The following is a 24,142-nucleotide window of genomic DNA, read 5'->3' as shown; positions in this document are numbered from 1 at the left end:
ATAAATAAATAAAGATATTGATTTCCTGTTCTTTTCTGGGTTTTGCTTCTATTATTTTCCAGATAAAGACTTTCTCCAGTCGCCCTTTGGTTTGCATTTATACTTGGCCCAACAAAGCTTAACAGATTTAAGTGACGTCTCACAGCAGCACTTGTTCTTGTTGGCATTAACGATGAACTTCATCATCACAGCTAGTGGCGATGCTGCTGTCTGGCTGCAGTGCAAAAACATTGTTCTTTCTCTCGTTTTTAGATGCTAAAGCAGACTTTAAGCTGTTCTTAACATACACTGTCTGAGGTGAGCTGTAGAGAGTCATGAAAAAATAATCAGCCAAACTGGCAGTGTGTGCGTCACTGACTGAAACGGGGAGCGTCAGAGTATAAATGGCTTTTTTAGTCTGCTGCACACTGACATTCCCATATTTACTCATTAAGTTAAAACTAAGAAAGTCTTTGAACACTTTGACATTAAACTGATTGAACTTGGTGCAACTTTGAGGTCCTGGTCTTTCTATTATTTGCCCTTTTAAAATAACTGGAAAGATGCCACAGAGTTTCAAAGCACCAAAGATGACAAACTAGTTTTAATGAGTGTGATATAAACGTCACTCATGTGAGATTTGGAGATTCTCCTGCAGAGAAAACTGGGAGGAGGAAGCCTGAGGAAAGGAACAGTTAAGGAGTTCATCTGGATCTACAAACCCACATGTGCAGTTTTAAACTGGCCTGGCTTGTTCTTTTTGTAATGTGGCTTTTAACAGAAGGAGGATTTCGATGGAAAGCTGTAGTTGATGGGATGTGCCGTGATTGTGCAACTTAATTGCAATATGTGAAGGAGGAAATTTGCCCTTTCAGCTAGGTGGTGGATGGCCTGCTGGACAGGAAAGCTTGAGAGGAAAATAACGAAATAAGATGTTTGCTTCTTGACCATAACAGAAAGCCTGAAAGAACCGGACTTACGAGCCCGGACCCTGCTAAATCCATAATCCATAACTTTTTGCCTTGGAAGAAAACACCTGGCTTCTGTTTTAGTTTGGTGGTTGGATTTTCAGTATGTTAGAAATGTGTTAGCTGCTCTGATGCCTTCAGAAAGAATGACTGAGGATCCTCGGTGTGGCAATTTATTACCAACATTACCTTTTCCTTTCATCTACTGGACATGAATAACCTTAAAACTCCATAATCGGTTATAATCTGATCTTTAAATGGAATACATTTTCACCCATGTTTTTGCAGTTTCTGGATATTTTCCTGCCTTATTATTGAGAAGGATAAAAATATGATGGAAAGGTTGAATTCATACTTTGTCTTTTGTTTGATTCTCATACATTTAAGGCACAAGGTTTCTATAACTCTGTTATTTCTGACTCTATCAAATTAAAGCTGTTAAGAAGACTGGTTTAAATGTTTTATTTTTTATTACAGTGTGTTACTAAAATGTCTCCATGCAGGACAAGCCGTGCACTATGTATATGATTTATTCATGAAGGGTCTGAATTTGACCAAGCCTGTTATGGTTAACTCGGTGCAGTGCGATTAAAATTTAAAAATGGGCCGATGTTCCCATAAAGGCCGCATGATATACTCTGACCTTAACTTGTGAGCACTCTTTTGAAGCTCTAATCTGATTCCGATGGTCCACCTGTGGAGTTCAAACACTGACCTCAGGGTTTCTCTCTCCTTCTCACTGATTCCTCGTCTGACACTTTCTGTCTTCATCACTTCCTCTTCCTCGCCCTTTAAATCTGTCCTTTTTTAAAAAAAGAAAAGAAACTATTTTTGTCTTTTTCTCAGGATTATAGCCTTGCACATCTGTGTCCTCACCCCGCTCTGTTTTCTGCGGAGCGTGTGAGGCCGCCGTCTAAACGGGAGCTGCTGGATAATCTTTACTATGGAAAGCAGATTAAAATCTCAGATTACAAGAGGACAGGAGAGAGAACAGGAGGGGGGATTACAAGTTTTTTTTTTTCACCTCTTTTTCCACCCATTGAGTCTCAAACTTGTATATGGATGGGTAGAGCAGGTTGTATACAAACATATACATGGATCAGGCTGTGCTGAGGCTTTCCCACTCACCCATAAACCAGTTTTCTCAGATACAGTAGGTCATTTTTTGTTCTAAGCTGAAGATTTACTTATGTGGGTTGTTGCTATAAATGTAGTGTTACCGAATCATTAGCGAATGCCGAGCCCCCGTGATAGTAAACAAGTTGCCAAGTGTTTATTGATTTGTAGCTCAAAAATCCATCCAGTTACTCTCATTTTCAATCTGCGGGTGTGATTTATTGATTCACTTTATTTCCTTAGCTTTTTAGCAGATCAGTGTTGGACTACATCATCTCAGAGGGAACACATCATCACCTCTCAGAAGTTTATCACAGCTTGAACCACAGTGAACTGCCAGCTGAGGCTTAATGTTCCCTTGAATTGTGGGAAATGATCCAAATGAAATGCAAATAAAGTAAAGTGAACCTCCCTAAATATAGCACATCATCATCACATATCATTAGCACAGGCATTAGTGTAATTGCATCAAACACTTAACACCAAATTGCTGAAAAGAGTCCCACTATCCAGTGTGACTTTAGAGTAAGCCATGTGTGCTCTTCTGCTGAGACATTTTCTTCTTCATGCTCTAAAATGCACAGATTGTGTTATGAAAGGCTGCCGTGGGCTCTTATCCATCTCAGGCTGCAGACAAGTAGAAGCATCCTCTTAGCATGTGGAGGCAAAAAGGTTTTTGCAGTATGTGGCCTGAATGTTTAAAAGCACATAGCGGAACAGAAAGTGGAACATGTTTTTTAGACATGTGAGTGGTTCAGCTTCTGCGGTGAGGGCGAGGTCGGTCGCTTAGTCAGCGTGACATTTTTCACAATTTATTCATGAATTCTTTATTTTTAACGGTGATCAGCCTGACATCTAATGCTACAAGCAGGTGAGATTTTTGAGTTTTTAGAATTCTCCTCGATAATTCGGCGGATTGTCAACAGGATAATCTTTGCTTTAGTGCCGTGATCAGGCACGTGATGATCCAGTGTCAACATCAGCAAAGCTTATTCCTTTAAGACTTGGCTCTGCTTTGTGTCTGGAGTTTATGAGAATGCTTAACCTTTTGCCTATCGACATCTCGTAACAGTCACCAGATCACCTCTCTGGATTTAAGGGTAGTGTGAGAAAGGCTATCTCGGCAGGTCACCCCACCTTGCCTGAGGAATGGAATGTTGGAAATGTGAAACGAAGACAATGCACACGCCATCTGTAGCATCCTGTTTATTGTTCAATGATTCAAAATCAATTTGAAAGGCACAATACATTGATTATAATTTTAATTTATAAATGCTGATTGTAAACTTAGAGTTTGTGTGTAATGATTCGAAAATATTTGATGTATTATAATGATTGAATTATGGAGTTAATTATTCGGGAGTAAGGGGAAAAAATCGTTATGTGTCCCTCTAGTATCCTGGGAGCGCTCTGACTTTAACTTACAGAGCCTGGAGTGGATCTCTACTCAAGTTTCATCTGGATCTTGTGTTTTCGCCGTCCTTTCAGGCCCAGTGACATGTGCTGACTCTCACCTTGAAACTGTTTCAGGTCAGTTGACTGAAACTGGGAGAGTCAGGGAGGTATTTTCACTTACCTAACCCTGGCAGCTGTGATCTCACAGATGTTTAGAGGTTAAACACGGACTTTTGGCATGTCAACAGAATTTCTAGAAAAACAGCTCAAAGACTGATTAGAAGATAAATGTATCAAAATAAACACATCGCTTTGCACTCAACTCTGAAATCCTGATTCTGTAACATCAGATAAAAATCTGCATTCGTGTATGTTTAAAATACTGATGTGTCAGCAGGTGAAGGTGTTGTAGCGCTTCTATTGGCTGATTTTAAAACACTGAAACAGACTGTTAGAGAAGTAGAGCTGAAAAGCAGCGTGTTATTAGCTAGTTGACTAAAATCTTGTGGCTTCACTGCTCGGTTTCTAATGTGCAAATTGAAAATGAAAGTAAAGCATTAGGCTTCATGGGCTTGCTCCGTCCTCTTAGTCGTATTTATTGTTGTTTATCCTGAGCATATGACCCCTGAAGAACTGCTTTCCATTGCTTAAATAGGTTTGACTGCATGCGGTAAGCCTATCTACAGCAACCTTTCCCTTGGGATCATCTCAGCTGATCATGGTTTAAATTTGCGCAGAGCGTAAAGGGGAATAAATAAGGAGAGGATGAGAGCAGGACGTCTCGGCCACTCTGACTCATTCAGATGTGCCCTCTGTGCTCTGTCCCCCCCCATCTGTGATTTCTTAATTAGTCTCTTGAGGCTATTGCAGGGCCGTGGCACTGTATGGACATCCCAAGTCTGAGAAACTGCTCTGTTAGGAGCCAGCTTGCTTTAACTCGCAGCAGAAGTATTCAGAGAGCTGTGAACTTTCTAAGTTAACTTTAGAAATCTTTTTGTTACTGTCAGACCTCTGGTCAGTCAGGAGTCACACCCACTGTTGTCGTATGTTTATCTAGATTACATAAGAAAATTATCTTCCATAAGCTGCAAGCACTAGCTCTAGAGGGAATATAAAACAAAACAGAAGCCAAATAATCTTTCAGTCATTGCTTGTTTTTGTTCAGTCATTGCCCTTCTCTCAGTGTGTCAATCAGATGTCACATCCATCCATCACACTTGCATTCATCCTGATACGTGTACTCAAAAATCAATTGCACTGCTACCACAAGTGGGTGAGGATGCTTTCCACTGATTCCCTTCATCACAGTCTCACTGATTTCTTTCAAGTGCATGGATTTTCCGTTCAAAAGAGGTTGAGACGGGGATGGCACAGCACTCCATTAAAGTGCTGTTGAATCAAAAAAGCAGAATTAAGTTTGATATAAAAGCTGTAAGAGAAATGAGCGATTGTAGTCAATCACAAATGAAGTGAGGAAGATGGTATAATGTGATAACATGTTATGGATGTTTCATATTTCTCAAATACTGTGGAGCTAATGTAACTTGGACGTGTCCTGTTCTGCCTGCCACGAGCGCAGTGCGTCTGTGGGTGGTGCAGAGAGTAGCCTGTTAGGACTTGAAGTCAGGCTTCAGTTACTGCTGCGTTTTATTGAGGCAAACTGTTTACTTGCCCTCAGCCCCACCTTAAGTCTGACCTAAATACGTGTGTGTGTGTGTGTGTGTGTGTGTGTGTGTGTGTGTGTGTGTGTGTGTGTGTGTGTGTGTGTGTGTGTGTGTGTGTGTGTGTGTGTGTGTGTGTGTGTGTGTGTGTGAGATTACCTGAAGGTTGGAGAGCAAAGGTTGGACCTCTGTTTTGTTCTGAGTCACCGACACATTAAACAGAAAGTAAAAGGTTTATGTATATTACACATCGCTGATAATAAAACTTTATATAAATATTCATATCTAAGCATATGTACATTCATGCACTTTATAAGATTAAGGGCAACATTTTCTCTACTTTGTGATATTTTATAAATAAAAAAAGGAAAGAATCTGTAGTCTGAAGAAGCTGTAGTCTCCTTCTGTGGTCCTTATGGCTGCTCCCTCTAGGATTAACACAGCAGATCATCTACTTCCATCTCATCCTATCCCAGGATCCTCCTCTGTCACACCAGCCCTCTGCATCTCCTCCTTCACTACATCCATGAATCCTCTCTGAGGTCTTTTTCACAGGAAGAGCATCCACTATGCCTCCTCTGCACACGTCCAAATCATCTCAGCTTTGCCTGTGTAGGGGATTATTCTACCAAAAGCTCAGGCTTCACGCAGCTCTAAACACTTGGTTTTCTTTTTTTTTTCTACTCTCAGCCCTGTGTGATGTCATTGACAGCAGATATGCCTAATGTGATCATCTGAGGCGCACAGCTCCGGCTGTGCGTACACACCTTTCTCATTGTTGAAAAGATGGTGCAAGACATTTGAAACAGAAGGCAATGGCTCTAAAAGGATAAAATATTAACTACTGAAGTATCACTGTGATGAAAGGGTACAAGTGCATTAGTAGCAGTAGCAGTGTTGCAGTAGTGTATAAAATAAATGCACAAACTGTAAAATTAATAATATATATTTAGGTAAAAATATTAAAGTTTTATTGTCATTCCCATCCACCTGCTTCTCAGGATGTTTTCACACCTATGCCGTTTAGTATAAATCGAACTCTGGATCGTTTTTCCCGTCGGTGTGGTTCCTTTGTGCACATGTGGATATTATAATCACAATTAGATGCAGACCAAAACAACCGTGCCAGGATCCTTTAGAGAAAGCTGTCTCAGTCCGGTTCCAAACGAACTCCAGTTCACGGTTCGTTTTGCGGTGATCTGACCTCGATCCGACCAAGTTATCAGGTGTATGCAGACAGTTTGAGCTACATGCTTTCCCTTTGCCAAGCATGCGTTGCATTCTGGGATTTAGCCTGAGAACATCTGGTCAGTCAGATGACCAGACTAAATTTTCTCATGTGGGTTTGTAGTGATTTTGGATTTCTTTGAGTTTTATGTGTGCAGAAAGAACCCAAACTACAGAAATACCCTGAAGCTGTTTCTGACCAGAGGAAACGAACTGAAGGTGTGAAAATGCCCCCAAATCTTGTGTTTGGCTGCCACAGGCGATAAAGAGAAAGCTGTCTTTAATGGAAAGGAGTTAAACCAGCTGTGCTGAGGCTCAATATCAGGGAAATAAGATAATAATTGAAAGCTACTTAAAATATGGAGCTGGAAATCTCCAGTTTCTGGTCACAGTGTGACAAACACAGATTTATTGTTTTGAATCATAATTTTTGACATAAAAGTCAGTTTTATTTGTATTTTAAAGAATTTTTTTTAAAAATGGCAAGTTTTCCTAAAAGGTTTTTACCTGAGAGGTTAAGTTTCCCTGTTTCCATCACTTCCCTGGGTTTGTATTCAGCCCCACTTCTCATTTTCTCATCCGGTCTCTGACTGTTGTGCTCTTCATTTAATCCCAGGATGATTCTCTGTTAAATCTCTGGACCCCCACGGGGGGTGTGTCTGTCTGCCAGCTCCTCTTCCCCACAGGAGGCTCCTCTCTCTTGTCACAGAGTCACGGGTGAGCCCCTCCAGACAGAAGGCTCAGCGGTCCCATTTATATTCAACCCGGTCTCATTTCGCCTAAAACAGTCCTCTTTTTCTTGTCATAGGTGAACATCTTTTCCATTGCCCTACGTGGTCTGAATGCAGTTTAAATGGCAGTAGCTGAGTTAGCACACCCAGAGGATGTCCAGTTACCAAAACCAAGCTAAACCCCTAATGCACAAAAAGCTTTGTGGCAATAAAGTTCATCATTATATTGCTGTGAAAATTTTACAGATTAAAAACAATGTTCCTTTGGTTCCTGACTTTAATATAGTGACTTCCTCTGATTAATTATGCAAATGAGCTTCATTTAAGTCACCCGAGGACATTAAAAAAAAGTTGGAGTTGGAGTGCTGTTTTTCTAAAAACATGTGAGAATGATGTGAAAATTATACAGTACAATACAGTGTTTTAAAAGCCCTCCAGGTAATGGAAATGATGCACAGCAGTTGCAGAAACTCAGTGTGAGAATGTTTAATTTATTATTCATACAGAGCAAACAGTACTTTGTGCCCATTTCTGTTTGATTTGTACCGAAATGGATTTTAGTCATTCGTCAGCACAAAAGCTCCCCTTGCTTTTTAGCGTTTCAGAGCTGAATGGATTTGAATTCAATCACAGGTGCACTGGTTTGTGTAACCTGTGCCTCATCCTGTGGCAGCATGATGCATTAGGGCCTGGTGTGCGAGCCTTTCTGGAAGCCCTCAGGAAGTGGAGTCATAAATAACCAGGAAAGCTCATCAGTGTTGTTCTCAAGCCTGTTGTAACAGAGTGACAGGGTTTTTTTTTTTTCTGACATCATCTCCATGTTTATCGAAATAGCTGCTGATTTTCTTTCTGTGCTGTGCTGAGTGTAGGTGTAGGTCAGTGTAATGGACAGATCCTGGTTCTTGATTTTTGAGGGTTATTTTAGAGTGTCACGCTTACGTCATGGCCAAATACCAAAGACAGAAAACAGACTTTTTGCAAAAGTTGCCATCATCTATTTGGTTAAGCTGGCCGTGAGTATTTATGGATAGCACAGTTAGTCTGTTGGCTGGATAGACTCACTTTTTTCAACAGTTACCAGACAGATTAACAGGAATTTTTAGATTTTAGACTTCCATCTACGGCAACACCAGAGCGTCAGTGTCCAAAATATAATTATCTTCTTTTCTCAATGGAATGGAACATGGGCATTTACCCCCTAACAAAGGGTTTGGTGATGTGGTGGCATGTATCTGGTAACGCTGGCAGTACAGATTCAAAGTTTAAATTTTACTACTGATTACATTCAGCCACCTTCTTGGATTGCTAACTCAGGGCATGGTGGTCTACTCTGACCTTCTACGTTCATCAGGGACTAAACAAAAAATTTCTGACTTCCAACTTATTAAGAAATGTACCAATGGACCCGCTGCTCAAACCTTTTGTCTATGAGGGGCAGGGAATCAGAAGAAATCTTGCTTAAAGGGAAGTGGAGGGCACATTTCATGGTTGAGGAGCTGCACCAAAGCCCAGTATTGAATAAATAACATAGAAAGCTACTTTAGTCAAGTCCAATAAAAGCGAAATGGAAGTGGAAATGAGCAGAATATTCCCTTTAACATGCCATCATACCTAACAGTGAGGTTATGGTTCCACTAATGTACATGTTAGGGCTGCAGTCGTGGCTTCTTTGTGTGGTAGGTGAAAACTGTGTGGTTCAAAGCAAGATTTGCTGAGATTTGGCAGTGGTGCAGTAGTTAGCTTTGTGGCTTCACAGCAAGGAGTCCTGGGTTTGAACCCACAGGCTGGGGGCGTTCTTTGTTCAGTTTGCATGCTCTCCCTGTACTTGATTGGCTTTTCTGGGTACTCAGATTCCAAATTTGCTGTAGCTGTGAATGTGATCTGGATAAGAGGTGAGGAAATAGATGGATGGAAGATTTTCTGAGTTTTTCTGTCATCGCTGTATTGATGATTTGATAATTTTGCTTTATTGTGAGGTTAATGTGTTGTACCTCCCTGCAGTTGTCTTTAGAAACCTGTTTTTAAACACCTCCCTCCACTAAATCTCTTTATCCGGATTCTCACAATCCAATTATTTCCTCCCCAGCACTCAAACTCTTACCAGTTCAACGCCAACATTAATCTGGTGTTTGGGTTCAGACACTGTGCGGCCCCATGCTGGGTTGGAGCCGAGTAATAGATGACTAATGTGCCATAATGTGTTACCCTTCACTGCTGTTAGCACTGATTTATTAAGGAGAGTCACAAGTGCCAAAATAATTATTTGTGTTGGCCTTCTCACAATCCTCTTCTGAGAACAAACAAGACACTAATTAAATAGTTTCCTTCAGGATGTACTTTCATTCAGTATATTAATTGGTGATTAACTGTTTCACAGTATTTAGCCCTGTCTGTTAAATTTGCTCACCAGATGTTTTCTGGTAAGCAAAAAACAACAGGTATGCTTAAGTCCAATGAAGCCAGTATATCTTTGAATCACTATGGGTTAGCTGAACATTGGGACTGCAGCTAACAGCTATTGTCATGTATTAATGTGATTACTTTTTATATTTTGCTTTAAAAAATCCCAGAAAATCTTTTTTTTTTTTATCATTTCCCACAGTCAGTTTTGGCACCACCACACTGAGTTTATCTTGATTAGGGTTATGCCCAGCACCGTAATCTCAGAGATCTTACAACTTTTAATATTATCTCAAGGCATGCTGCAGGTATTGCTGCTAGAAAAAGAAAGGGCAGGGGATGGCTGCTGATAGTATGTGGCAAATTAAACAAGCAGTTTATTTGCATGCAGACAGCTTTTATTTAGCTCTTTCTGTGGGAGCGGCTAAAAACCTCACATTCAAGATATGAGCACAGGTGGTTTCACTTAGAACTTTTACAGGTATATTAATGTGAAAATACAGACTGCTCATTAGTGTTGGTGGGTTTGAGACACTTTGCCTCACAGGATAGTGCTACCTTAATTGTGTGAATGTTAAAGCCAAACGGATCACATTGTGGAGCAGATCACCAAACTCATGCTTGATCATACTTGATTCTGATTCTGAACCAGAATGGTTGCTGTTTCAATTTGTTGATTAATTCAACTCGATTCCACGGCCCAGTTTCCAAACATTTACTGTATGAGCAAGATGTGTTATCAGCTCATTAATCTTTATTGTCAGGGTGAGATGTCATTATTGCTCAGTGGCTTCCTGTGACCCTGCTGACATTGACTAATAACATGTATGTGCAGTGCTTATCTTTACTGGTCAGAGGGGCTTTCACATTTCCTGCAAACAGCCTTGAGTTGATTGATTAGCGCTGGATCAATCTGCGGCCACTGATTGGTTTTTGGCAAAATGATCAGTCTTACCTCTGCACTTCAGTTGTTTGCAAGTCACACTGACGAGCTGAGGGGAGGATTTCATCGTTCACGGGGGACAGAGTGTTTACAATTTGCTCGTTTTGGACTACCTCTGGCTCATGTTAGTGGAAAATAAATTGATGGATCGGAGGCAGGAATAAATAACTTGTTACTCTGCAGAGGGAGCAGCAGAAGAAAAGGTTTCCCTTGGCAATTTCCTGTGTTTGTGCCAGGCTGCCGTCTCCCCATGGCAAGGTCCCTCCATCAGATGAGCTGTGGGTGGTGGAGAAGCACTTGCCGCCCCGCTCTCTCTCCTTTTTTTTAATATAAAGTGCACACTACGAGCTTTGACTCTAGTTCCTAATCTTTCATTTTGATCACAGAAAAGTGATGTGGAAACACACCAGAGTTCACACACAGGCGTTGAGTTTTTTATAGTTAGCCTTCTACTTATCTCTGTAAATGATACCTGCACATAAAGATGCATATGCAGGTATACATTTGTAGTCTGATTTCTGTCAAACATGTGTTGGATGAAAACAGTCCTCTGTAATCCGATGACAAATTAGCCTTATTTCAGCGTTTTAAACTTGAATCAACAACTAATGGATGGATTGGCATGAAATTCAGAGCATACTGTCACAGTGCTCAATGGACGAGTCCAGCAGATTAAATCATCACCATGAAATGTAATATTTGGGCCCATACAGATGTTCAAAATAACAGTTGGGTTGATAGCTGCTACAATTTTCTTTCTCTTTGCTTATTTTTGTTGTCCTGTGTTGCCAAGGAAACAAAGAAATCTTCATTGTAAAAGATAATTGAATGATTTTAAAATCTTTAAATACTGTTTGTGAACATTCATCCAGTGGAAGCAGCAGATTAATGTCTCCTGCCAACATCTGTGAGTTTGGTGTTTGCAGCTAGGCCACCGGCTGCCTGTGCAGCTGATGTGTGGCTGGTGTATTGTTGCATGCTGTGGATGAATTGTAATAAATAAAGTCATTGCTGACTTTGAATCTGTGGATATAATTGGGTATTTGATCAGTTTTGTGCCTTTAAAAAATGGATCATTCTGTCAGCACTATGCTTTGGTCCAGACTTTTTAAGCAACATCAGGGGAGTAAATAGTCTTTTCACTCCTGCTCCCTCTCACTTGTTATACTCAGTCCAACACTTGTCAGAAAAGCTTTTATTCCACTTTCAATTTCATTAATATTTCATGTCACCCGGCTCTTGATTTGTTGAGTAATTTCGTTTTGGAGCAGTTAGTCATGAAACTGACATTCCCATCAGTTTAACAGCCGATGATTGTCTGCAGAGAAGCGCACCCACTCGGGAAATAATGCCCCAAAAATGATCCATGATCTTTTATTTGGGAAGGAGGAACATTTCAGCCAGTGCACAGTACAGCTTTACAGGTGCAAGACAGAACGCCTAAGTTCAATTTTTAGAGATGAGCAAGGAAGCAAAATAAATAATAACATCTCAGTAGTCGATGGCTGATTCATTTGTCCAATCACACAACCCTAATCTGTTCTTTTCTGCTTAGTTGTAATTAGCAGGTTTTTTGTATGTTATTCATTTTACAGTGATGAAAAAGATGGAATTGAACATTTGAGATGCTGATTGGTCCATAATGATAGATTTACTGTAAATGAGGGCTTTTAAACTAATTTGAGTTCACAGGCCACATACAGACCAGTGCACAGTAATCTTTCAAAACAAGCATTATTTTCCTTTGTTTTAGTATAAAGAAGTGCATCTGCAAACATTTATTTTCAGTGAGTCAGGCCTTTACAAAGCAAATGATTAAAAACTTTTACAGTTTCACATTAAGGAGAACTTGCAGATCACAGCGGATCTATAAAGACACAAAACCTCCATGTATGGGATATTTCAAGCAACTCGTCAGTCTTTTTCTGATCCTGCACAGTAAGAACTTGAGCCACACCAGGAACAGCACTGGATTTTATTGACAGCCCTGAATTAAACAGTTACCCAGGCCGTCACTGATCGTCTCCACTTTAAGCTGTAATTTAAAAGATGTGTTTTTGGGGGCTTCTGTGCGTACAGATAGTTGTTTGTCTAATTCAAAGCTTGGAGACTTACAGTCTTCACCGCAGGAAGCTACAGATTTTATGTAAATTAGTACGTTTTTGTTTTGCTTCCTCACAACATCTGATTTTTAGCTTTTTTTGAAATTGTGGTTCTCTTCAGGGAGAACCATGGGAGACTCATTATCTCTGCATTCACATTCATCCGTTTATTTTTTATTACTCGGATACAAATTGAACTGCCTAGTTTGGGACAAGTCAATATGTGGATATCCTCGTTTTATTTCCCCGTGGACAAACACCCTGATGTGCTATCTGTGTTTTGGCTCAGAGTTCACCCATCTGTATAATAATCTAAATGGCCCGAGTGCAGACCCGGGTCACGAGGCGAGCAGTGACCAGACATCGGCTCTGTAAAACAGACACATGGCCTCCCTCTCTGTCCCTCTGTGTGTTTGTGTGTGTTCACATGTTAATAATTCTCAGCTCTCGCCCTCAGACCTACTTTTCCAGTGGAAGTCCAATACGTGTGTTGACTGCTGAGCGGGAGGCTCTGGTAGATTTACACACTCGAATCTACTGCGTCCCAGCTGATATATGAGCAGGGTTTGTAAGTGTGTGTGTGTGTGTGTGTGTGTGTGTGTGTGTGTGTGTGTGTGTGTGTGTGTGTGTGTGTGTGTGTGTGTGTGTGTGTGTGTGTGTGTGTGTGTGTGTGTGTTGCACTGATGCAGGGAAGAAAATCTACAAAAACGTGTTGCCCTTTATCTTGTTCCTTCTACATGTTCTGATCATTAGATGCTCTCTGATGTTTTTGGCTGCAGTTTGCTGCAGATAATTGTTGTTTTCTTGTTTCCTTACAAAATCTTCCGCCTACATTTACACAATGCAACTCAACCACTCACTTTTCAACCCTGTGGTACTTTGATTTTGTCATGATTTAGGGCAGCGTAACATAAGTTAGTAAAGCCTTGAGCATTTTCACCATAGCCATCTTGCTTCATCTTTGATACTAGATATGATTAGCAAGTGGTTGATCTGACTGGGAAACTGAATGATGCTGCACACTTGTACGTTTGAGACTCTCCACCCTGAAGTATATATTAGGGGCAGGGATAGCTCAGTAGGTAGGTAGGTACACTGCTCCCCGGGCACCCAATGGCTCCCCACTGCTTCACTGAGTGAATGGGTTAAATGCAGAGAGGAATTTCTCCACGGGGATCATTAAAGTATACATTATTATTATTATATCCTGTATTGCCATAGTTTTTTAATTTACGGGGGCCATGATATAGAAAATGAACAGCATGTTGTATTTAATAAGACTTGAATCTAAAGCCTAAGCCTAGAAGCTCATCAGGGGCTGGTTTTATAAAGATTCTGAAGCTGGAATTGATTTACTTGTCGCTCGTCGCTTTGAAGCTAATGGCTTGTCACTCGTGGAGATTTCAGGTTGCCTAGGTAACCCACTAATGTATTTACAGGTCATATGTCAATAAACTGAATTTTCCACTCTGATTGGTAGTCACTTTAGACACTCATCTGAAAGTTGGAAAAATCCATAAATTGAAGTTGCGAAATCTCATTCGCTGTCCGTTGACTCTGGTCGCCATGTTGCTGCTAAACTCTTCCAGTGTGTCTGCAGCTTTAGTGTTTTCGGTAGAGTTAGACCAGTGTTAGGTTTGGACATCGACTAGTCAAATTGATTGACCAAAACATCCAAAGATGATAAGAAACTTGGTTGGAAGTTGTCCAATGGTTGCTGGCAGCCTTTTTGTCACATCAGTAAATCCTGGGTAAATAAATCTGAGTCATTAACTTTTCAAATCCACTGTTAGAAATTTTAAATGTTTTTTTCTGCTGTTTACCCCATAAGGCCCCAGTCACACCGACCTAGAAACCAGTTGGCAACCATGGCCATTACCTGGTTGGTGATTTGTTGCTGGAGTTTGATTGAAGTTACTGTGAAACTGGTTACTAAATATCCAATCACAGTCGGTGACACCACCCCAGTAACAATAAGTTGCTATGGAAAAATGTATACTCTCCAACTGGTTGGCAAGTGGTTGTCGAAGGTTGATAACAGTTGCTGTGAAATTGGTTGCAAAGAGATGAATGGCCCCAAAAACCTCCATGTGATTGCTTTGGTTGTCAGTAGTTTTCACAGACGATATAATTTTTGCTCAGCGGGTATTAGTGAAACTGTCAAAAGTGAGACTGAAAACAGAGACCATTTTTCTCCTTTTGGCTACACTGATGACGCACAACTTTTGCTTTGAAGGCGAACGTTTGTGTTGCACTTGACAAAGTTTTACTACCTCTCAGCGAGTAGCTGGTGTTTGCGGACAAGTCGGCCTCTTCTATGCAAACTACAGGCGAATATGGCAACCAAAGCAATCACAACTTTTTAAAAAAAACAAAAAACAAAGTTCCTCTAACCAGCAGGAGACCAGCGGTGTGTGAAATTATTATTATTATTTTGGTAGAAACTTGACTTTACAAGTGCTGGACTAGTCTATTCTTGCACGCTCATCTCAAGGCAGCTTCTTCCGACCGTACCCAAGAGATTAGTAAACAGGAAGGTGCCGTTTTGGTCTTAAAATATCAGTTCGACTCTGCCCCAGACCATTTCATTGTCATGTTATTCCCTCTTGCTCTCTCCCTAGTTTCCATTCAATGAACACTAAATTTCCCTAAAAAACAGAGGAGATCAGGTAAAAACATCATGGAAGTCTATGGAAATCCGCCTTGGTGAATCTGGCTCCAGGAAATTTTTTAGTGAGGTCACAGATCAAAGGTAGTTAACTCGTAGACTGCTATACATCCAGGCTTCTTTTTGCAACCACGGGAGTTACGCCCTGCCGGTGTTAGAATGCCCCCCTTCACAAAGGCTGTGGTTACTAGTGGCACTTTATTCTGTGTCAATTAAATCAGTTTATTTACAACACAACTTTGTTCTGGCTGTATTTCTTCCCCTCTGATTGGATGTGTGATGTTCTGAGGGCGTTTGCATCTGTACTCAGGAGTAGCACAAAGAATAGTTTCATTAAGATCGATTCAATAACATGAATGATGATAATCGTTGCTGTTTCATACCGTAGGACTGTTTTTCACTGCTCGGGCTAATGATTGCTGACTTGGCCGCACGGCTGCAGGTCACAGGACACAATTACAGTGTCATGTCTTCTGCTTGTGCATGCGTAACACAAAGACAACAGGAATAAAGGCACAAAACCCGCCCTCGGGGTATGTCAGCAGTTTGTGTGTGTGTGTGCTTCAGAGCCAAGTCTGACAGTGTGTGCGCTTTGCTGCCGTGGCAACTAGAGTTACCACATACTAATATTTTAGGTTGCCTTACATAATCGTCTGCTTTTGTCAATGCAGAGAGTAGATTTTCAGGCACCGGGGGCTGCTTGTTTGGAGCTCTCGCTGCTCCCATAACTGACCACTGTGAGGTCTTACGAGTGCTTTAATGTCCCATCACCTGCCTTCCTGCCCTCCAGTCTGACACTGACTACACAAAGCCTCTTACATACTGAGTACGCACCTCTATAAGGATCCTCTTGTTTTGCCAACATGGTAGGGTGTGCTCACTAAACACAAGGCAGACAGAATATGAAAGGAATCTGTTTTCTTTCTTTTTTGAGATTGTATAAGTCCACCTGCCATTTTAAATCAGTGGTGTACAACAGTCGGCGGGTTTTCTTTCTTTTTTTAGTGCAGAGTTTTGCCTCAAAGCCTGAGTTGTCTGCAGGGTCTGAACAATGTCTGCCGTTTTCTCCAGAGAGTGCATTTGTGCCTCGTTAGTTTTAAATGTCAGCACAATGCTTATGAGAGTTTTCATTTGGTCTCTTGAATGAGGCAATTTTGTACTTTTCAACAGCAATTTTAGGCACGCCGGCGCACCAGCTCTGCGGGGCATGCTGTCGATTTGCTGGTCATTTAACCCACCGCTTTTGTTCACACTGAAATATCTCAACTGCTATTGCATGAGATGAGTCAACTTGAGTACCCTGTATAGGACCACCAAAGTCTCAACTTTTGACTTCCACGCTGTGGCCTCACAGTAGCATCGACCCATTCGGCCTGTTCTGGCTGGGCCTCCCAGGGTTAATTAGGTGGATTCGGACTTGGAGGAAAAAGCTGGATTGCTCTTTTGGGTTCAGCACAAGTTCCAGTGTCTCTCGAGGTCATCACGTAGCATCTGCAGTGATGCAGACTGTGCTGGTTTGTTGATGTAAAGAGCGAGCCAAATGCAAAGGCAAAGTTGTCAATTTAACCATTGATCTACATGCCTACCCTCACCCGTGGTCACGAGCTGTGGGTAGAGACTGAAAGAATTTAGAGGAAATGAGCTTCCTCTGAATGGTGTGTGGGCTCAGCCTTGGAGAAAGAACGAGGAGCTCATAGTAGAGCTGCTATTCTTCTGCATCAAAAGGAGCCAGCTGAGGTGGTTCGGGGCTCCGAGGCGAGGTGTTTCAGGCATGTTGAACTGGGAGGAGACATGGGGGCAGACTCAGGACAAGCTGGAAAGAGTGTCTCTCTCAGCTGTGAATACTGCTTTACTGAATCGCAACGAAGTTCAACTGACCTTCATCAGGCACAAAACGATGTTCATATAATCACTCTTACACACACACACACCAGGTAGAATTCAAGCATCTTGTTGGAGAATAGTAACTGGTGAACTCTTAACATGTGTGTGCTTGTAATCACATAATGAGGCGATTAAATTTGAGGATGATGGGGATTGTAAGCTGTTACACATTTAGGTGTACAGAGATTTTGAACCAGTTAACTTGTGATTTAATTAAATAACTTTGGTCACTCAAGTGTACTCATGTGTTAAACTCAAGACCCACAGGCCACTCATTTCAATCAAGCCCGCAGATATGCACATTTCGGTTTCTTAATAAATTGTGGCCAAACTGGCGAACCTCTATTGCAGCTGCAAGCATACAAGCTAGTTAGCAGGAAATGGCATATAAAAAGGAAAGCTGATGCTGAGGGCAGGCAATTACAGGTCAGCCTGTATTCTGAGTACTGCTTTACAATGTGTAGAGTGTGTGTTTCAGATAATAGAATTTGCCTCATTTTGATATCACACACCAGCAGAGAGATGGAGCCACAGAGGAGTAAAAGCCCCAGAAAAAGAGGCGTGCAGCTAGATCAGAATAGGTTCCTTCAAGCTACATTTCAATGTAATGGAGCAGCAGAGGCGAGTTTAATGATAGTTGAGGAAATGGCTAAATCAAGGAGGTCACTGAGTGCAATTTAGTTAATTTGCAATTTTAGGTTTTTATGTGCAGCCAATTTCATGCTAGGAGGATGGGTTGTATGGGCCTACACGGGCTAAGATCTTTTTATTTTTTAGCCAAATTTTTGCTAGTAGTTTTTGCACTTTTGTTTTTTGTTTGTGAAACAGTTTATGTGCAATGCAACAAGAACATTTCTTTTTGAAACTGAACCATTTCATTTTCTATACCTCAACAATCTTGGCATGTTTGCTCCTAATGAAGCCGAGTTTGAGTTCTCCGTTCTAGTTGTGACGGTCAAACTTTCGATTTTCTGGTTTACTGCAGTCCCACAGATATCATTACAAACTAAGGTGGTAACCATGGAGATTAATATACCTGCTCAGTATGAGTATTGGGTATAAAATATGTAAAAATCTGTGTCTCATCAGCTTCTTTTAACATCACTTCCACTTGAGAAATGCTGTCTGAATGCAGCATTATCCAACTCTCAGTAAATGTTAGTCTCAGTCGGATATTATCAACAGTGGGAGAGTATTTGTGGCATCAGAAATGGCAGTTTGTTGTCTGCCTCTGGGTTTCAAGCCATGAATGGCCCAGTCGGTCATATGAAAGACAAATTAGCACAGTGGTTTTTGACACGTCATTGTGTTTATATTGTACAGACCAACCCAAAAAATAAAAACATATACACTCATCAGATCATTATGTCTGCAGGCGGAGCGCAGCGGCTGCGATGTCCTCAGCATCCCGGTGCCCATTCGCCGCGGCGGCTCAGAGTCCAACCTAGACGTGGTTGACGGTGTTGGGCACGACGGCGTGGGTCTGGATTTCACCAAAGGACCGCTGGGAATCGACAGCCTGCAGCAGAAGATCCTCAAGGTAAGAAGGAAAACATTGCACACCTGCTTCAGTGTGTGTCTGTAAATTTATCGTGTTTAATTTGAAAAGCTGTGGGTACACATGGGACACATTGGCACTCAGAACTCAAGCACCACACTTGAGTAAAAGACAAACTAAAATATCTCCTTAGCTCTGTTTGGTGACACATGAAGCAACAGAAGCAGCTTTTTTTAAATCCAGTAATGGACTAAATGTCCTTTAAATGTCAGTTCTGATACGACGGGGAAAGAAAAAATCGACTCGGGTCCGTCTCAGTCCTGTCTTTAGAAATTAGAAGTGTTTTTCACAGTAGAGGCTTATCCTGCACTTTAATATCAACGTTTTACAACTGTAGAGACTAAGCTGAACTCGTGCTGCGTGCTGTATATTCACTGGTTTATCCAAGCAAAAGTAGTTTGAGACTTCAACAATAACCTAACAGTGAAATTATTATTACAATGTGATGAACTGCTGCTCCCAGTCAGGAATATACACAAAGAAACAAATACAGTGAATGAAAGCAGACCAGAGAAAACAGTTTGATCTGTAGCATCAGTATCAGATGGTAATTTTTAAACTTTCCATGGTTGGAATAAACTCGATCACATGACTGAGGGGCGCATTGACTGCTACCCTTTAGCAACAGGAGGCTAAAAAAATCTTGGAGGAACTTTGTTTTGTTCTGAGGAAACGCCCGTGTGAGGAGGTTTAGAGATGCCTTTAAGACCAGCTCTGTTTACACAGGATAACTTCTTCACAAGCAAAGAAAAGCAGGTGTTAACGTCTCCTCTTGTGGCTAATTATCATTAGGGATCAGAAGTGCGGGGCCAAATTAAATTAGTATCAGTGAGCTCAAAGACAAACAGGGCTGCTGTCAGTATTCATGCAGCATTATTTTATTCTAACATACCCGTGTGAAAGATGAGCAAACTCATAGAACAAATCGGGGTGTCGGTAAGAATCAGAAGCGCTGGTATCATGCATGCTTAAAAGATTTTAAATCTTCAGCAGCTGTTTTCACATCTGTCATTTGGCTCTGCCTTCAGGTGACGGAGCAGATTAAGGTGGAGCAGACGGCTCGGGACCAGAACGTGGCCGAGTACCTGAAGCTTATGAACAATGCCGACAAGCAGCAGGTGTCGCGGATACGGCAGGTGTTTGAAAAGAAGAACCAGAAGTCTGCGCAGACCATCGGTCGGCTGCAGAGGAAGCTGGAGCAGTACCACCGCCGCATGAAGGACAGCGAGACCAATGGGAAGCACAACCAGAAAGACAGCGGCGGCAAGGAGTCCGGGACTCACAGCAAGGAGGGCAGCCTGCGGGACGTCAGCACCACCGGGCGCCACCAGGCACTGGATAAGGTGAAGACGATCGGGCCCGGCGTGTCGCTCTCACCTCCATTTTTCTTCAGTAAGCCGCGGGAGTTCGCTAACCTCATCAGGAACAAGTTTGGCAGCGCTGACAACATCGCTCACCTGAAAAGCTCTATGGAAACAGGGTCAGGGCTGCAGGTGGAGGGCGGCGCGAGGGGTCTGAGTGGCAGCGCTACCACAGTAGCCAAGGCGACCAAGTACCAGAGCGACGATGAGTGTTCCACCGGGACGTCTGCATCCGCTGACTCCAACGGGAACCCGGCAGGAGGATCGGGGGTGGAGTCAGGGGGGCCAGGGAGGTCTGACTCCAGCGGGCGCCTAGTGGAGGTGCTGGACATGGTGCGGGACATCAGGGATGCTCAAACGCAGCTGGCAGAGGACATGGAGACTCTGAACACACAGTTTAAACGAGACTACAACTACTTCACGCAGGTGATGCAGGAGGAGCGATACAGGTGAGCACAGCATCACGAGTCTAAGGAAGGCTTTTCTCCCAGAAAAAAAAAAATTCTTGACATATTTATTAGTTTTTTACTCTTTTTTTTTTTCGTGATTTCTAGGGAGGTTTTAGGGGGGAAAGCTTGTGTGCTCCAGTACTATTTTTAAATGCTTCACATCTCCGCTGTCACCAGCATTAAAATGAGAAATGCCAAAAATATAGTATTTGAAGAAAAGAAAAATCTCCTAAACTGAGGTGCAAGAAAAATAAAATGACATTTGGTTGCTTATAAGGAGCTTTAGAGGATTTGTTCTTTGTTTTTCTTCCCTGGTACTGAGGGCAGATTGTTTCTCACTGTGGAAAGATTTTTTTTTTTAGTGTTTCTTTTTTGCGTCACAGATCAAAACAGAATATTTTGTGTTGTTCTGGGAGAGGAGAATATTGTTACCCACACATGATGGTTAAATACTCTTCCATGAACATTTTACAGATAATAGAGCACAGACTCACATGTTTCTTTCTTAAATATACCCATTAGTATAAAGTCAGCCCCTCGGGCTTTGAGTGAGCAACAGTTCAGTGTTAACACCTTAAACGCCCCTCATACAACTATGACTTGTAAAATCACTTGTATTATTGAGCTCTGAATTAAATCAGAAAATCCAATAAAACACTGAACTGAGAAAGATAAGAGAAATATTATACTGTGTAAAATATTTCTGCTCAACAAATTATGCTGTTTTTGTTTTGTGGAAGGGTCTTTTTTCCTTATATCTTTTATTGTCAGAATATGTGTGCTTCAGTCATGTCACAAGAATATTTGCACAACGATTTGTACGACTATAAACACGAAATACAAAATAAAAGCGGTTTGCACATTGCTTTGAAGCTAACCGGGGGATGCTAGCAGAGGTTTTTTGCTCAGAAGGCAAAAGGTTTGAGGATCACTGATCTGTATTAAGTAAAATTGTGGCATAATTGTTGGATGAAGATGTTTTCACACTTCGGTGCTTCAGTAATGGTAGCATTTCTATCCTAACAGAGCCAACGTTGTCATTACATGAGCTGTTGAACTTTAGAGAGCTTTTGACAGTTTAGGAGTCCATCATTAAAAGCCTAAAAATAGCCAGCAGAGCTTACACGTAAACCCCCCAACCAAGGGCAAATGCTCTGAGCAGCTCGGCTGCAGCAGATACACTGCTGTACTGTTACGTGCCCACACACTCTCAATAATGCATTGTTTCTCTCTCCTTGGCTCTCTCCGCCTCCACCTACTCTGCATGTTTGTGGGTGTTTCTGTCTGTCAGGTATGAGCGGTTGGAGGACCAGCTGAATGACCTGACGGAGCTGCACCAGCACGAGACCAGCAATCTGAAGCAGGAGCTGGCCAGCATCGAGGAGAAGGTGGCCTACCAGGCCTATGAGAGGGCCAGGGACATACAGGTGACTTATGTTTGGGCATAAGCCCCCACCACTGCCACAGCACACGGCTGATTAAGATTAGAGTTTAGGATTAACCCTTTAAGTAACCAATGTCTTACTCAAATTGTAAGTTTAATTGAAAGGCCTAATGTATTATTGCCTTATTTACAGTGTTCAGTTTAGACGAGTTTGACCCCTTAGTGGGAAAGGTCACTGCGTAGTGTACCTTCATCATTTGAGGCTATCCTGGTAAAAGTGGTCTCTGCCAGGATGACGACAGGCCTATCCACACGGCATGCTCACTGTGGTTAATGGGTTTGCTACAAGAACGCTTAAAGGAGAGAGAAGCCCCCTCCATTCATATCACTGGAAGATTAGCATTTTGGAGAAATAATTAATCTGAATCTTTTCCTTTCACTTCGGGGAGGTTTTAATTACAAATTTCTGAGCGTCCAAATGATTAATTGATGACATGTCTCTCATGACATGTCACACTGAAGCCACAGCAGTCCCTCCATTGCTTCCTATTTCTAATCGGATGTTCTTGCGCTTGTTTCTAATGCAGCTGAAGTTCATACACGATCCAGTTTTGCTGCCCTTTCGCTGTGACTCACTGCTCTCCAGAGTTTCCCTGATCTCTAACCATTTTTGTGTGTGTGTGTGTGTGTGTGTGTGTGTGTGTGTGTGTGTGTGTGTGTGTGTGTGTGTGTGTGTGTGTGTGTGTGTGTGTGTGTGTGTGTGTGTCGTAGGAGGTGCTGGAGTCGTGCCAGACTCGCGTGTCGAAGCTCGAGCTCCAGCAGCAGCAGCAGCAAACCATCCAGCTGGAAAACACGGACGCCAAAGTGCTGCTGGGCAAGTGCATCAACATCATGCTGGCCATCGTCACCGTCATCCTGGTGTGCGTGTCCACTGCGGCCAAGTTCACCGCCCCGCTGCTGCGCAGTCGCCTCCACTTGGCGCTCACCTGCGTGGGCGTGTCCCTGCTAGCGCTGCTGTGGAAGAACTGGGAACATTTGCAGTGCGCTTTGGAACGATTGCTCCTCCCGCACTGAGACCGGTGTGGGGAGGAAATCAACATGTAGCCTTACATGAGCCGATGATTCTGGGCTCCACGGTGACTCGGTTTAAGGCTCTGAGCCTCACCAAGAACACGTAAACGGACATAAACGCTCAAGACCTGAACCGGAACTCTCTGAAGGTGCACACATGAAAACGTGGCTGCTCTGCTGCAGATCTGCAGGGCCAACAAAAGATAAATCGGCTCAGCTGCTTTCATCTGGTCACCAGGAGACTCTGGTGGCACCGGCATCACACACACACTGAAGTCTAAATATAAATGAGCGGGATTACATCAGGGCATGGAATAACACGTTATTTTTTTTCCTGTCCTTTAAAGGGATGCGTTTCTGTTAGAGCACCACCTCCACACAAACTGTCAGTTATGAGTCCAGTGGACCTGATTTGAATGTGCACACCAAGCTCGCTGTGACAAACACAAACACACATCCACCTGAAGGTTCATTCGCACCGCGCCTCTCTCTCGCTGCTGTTCTGTATTTATGTGAGGTTTTTTTAAATTCAGCATCTTCTTCAAAGCGACAGTTTGAAGTCTGGGATTGCACATTGTTTTAAGCTGTTTTCTATCAGTGTGTAAATCTGTGTATTCGTGTGCGTTGTGCACTTACTCGTGTGTCTCTGTACTGTGTTTCTTCAAGGAACAGTTAAACATTTTGGAAAATAGGTTCAAGTCTGGATGGTAGATGTGCAGCTAGAGCCGGGAGAGATCATTAATGGACGTGCTGTGAAAGAAATCTGCTGTAAGAAAATAAAACCTTTAAGCTACAGCTGCAGTGAAAAGTGATGCCCAAACCTGCTTTTATCGCCCTCCTTCATTTTTATTGCCCAAATCTGACCTCACAGTAACTAAATGATTATAAATTTGAAAAAATACTCCTAATTATGCGTTAATTTAATGAATTAGCTTCATGATTCTGCTCACCTCAACTGCTTGATTTTTTTTTTTCCCTGATCCATAATTATTATTGTTCAGTCTTCTGGTGTATCTTTGAATCCTCACAATAATCCTTATGTATCTCAAAGTTGATCCTCGATGCGGCCCCTTGGTCACGGTGCTTTGAGAACACAGCAGCCGCTGCTCAGGAAACGACTTCATGCAGTTATTTTAAAGCCCTTCTTTAAACCTACCAGGAGACTTTTGTCCAAAATGAGCTTAAAATGTTCACATTCCTGCAAGTTATGTTTTTATTGGTGTTTTGGTCCAGAGCTCCGACCCT

At 42.1% G+C, this 24,142-nt stretch overlaps 1 protein-coding gene across 3 annotated transcripts in view; it reads left to right on the top strand.

Moving 5' to 3' along the window:
* Window positions 1–23,705, top strand: part of tmcc3 (transmembrane and coiled-coil domain family 3) — an 89,903-nt gene extending 66,198 nt beyond the window's left edge. For all 3 annotated transcript variants that reach the window (XM_026147554.2, XM_026147555.2, XM_026147556.2), the window contains 4 exons: window positions 18,450–18,614; window positions 19,661–20,442; window positions 21,734–21,869; window positions 22,598–23,705. In XM_026147554.2, the coding sequence (XP_026003339.1) occupies window positions 18,450–18,614; window positions 19,661–20,442; window positions 21,734–21,869; window positions 22,598–22,900 (1,386 nt within the window). In that variant the 3' untranslated portion in view covers window positions 22,901–23,705. The remainder of the gene's footprint in view (window positions 1–18,449; window positions 18,615–19,660; window positions 20,443–21,733; window positions 21,870–22,597) is intronic.
* Window positions 23,706–24,142: the final 437 nt, after the last annotated feature.

Source organism: Astatotilapia calliptera, chromosome 17 (assembly GCF_964374335.1).
Source record: "Astatotilapia calliptera chromosome 17, fAstCal68.1, whole genome shotgun sequence".
NCBI lineage: Eukaryota > Metazoa > Chordata > Actinopteri > Cichliformes > Cichlidae > Astatotilapia > Astatotilapia calliptera.
This window is presented reverse-complemented; position numbering and strand designations above follow the sequence as displayed.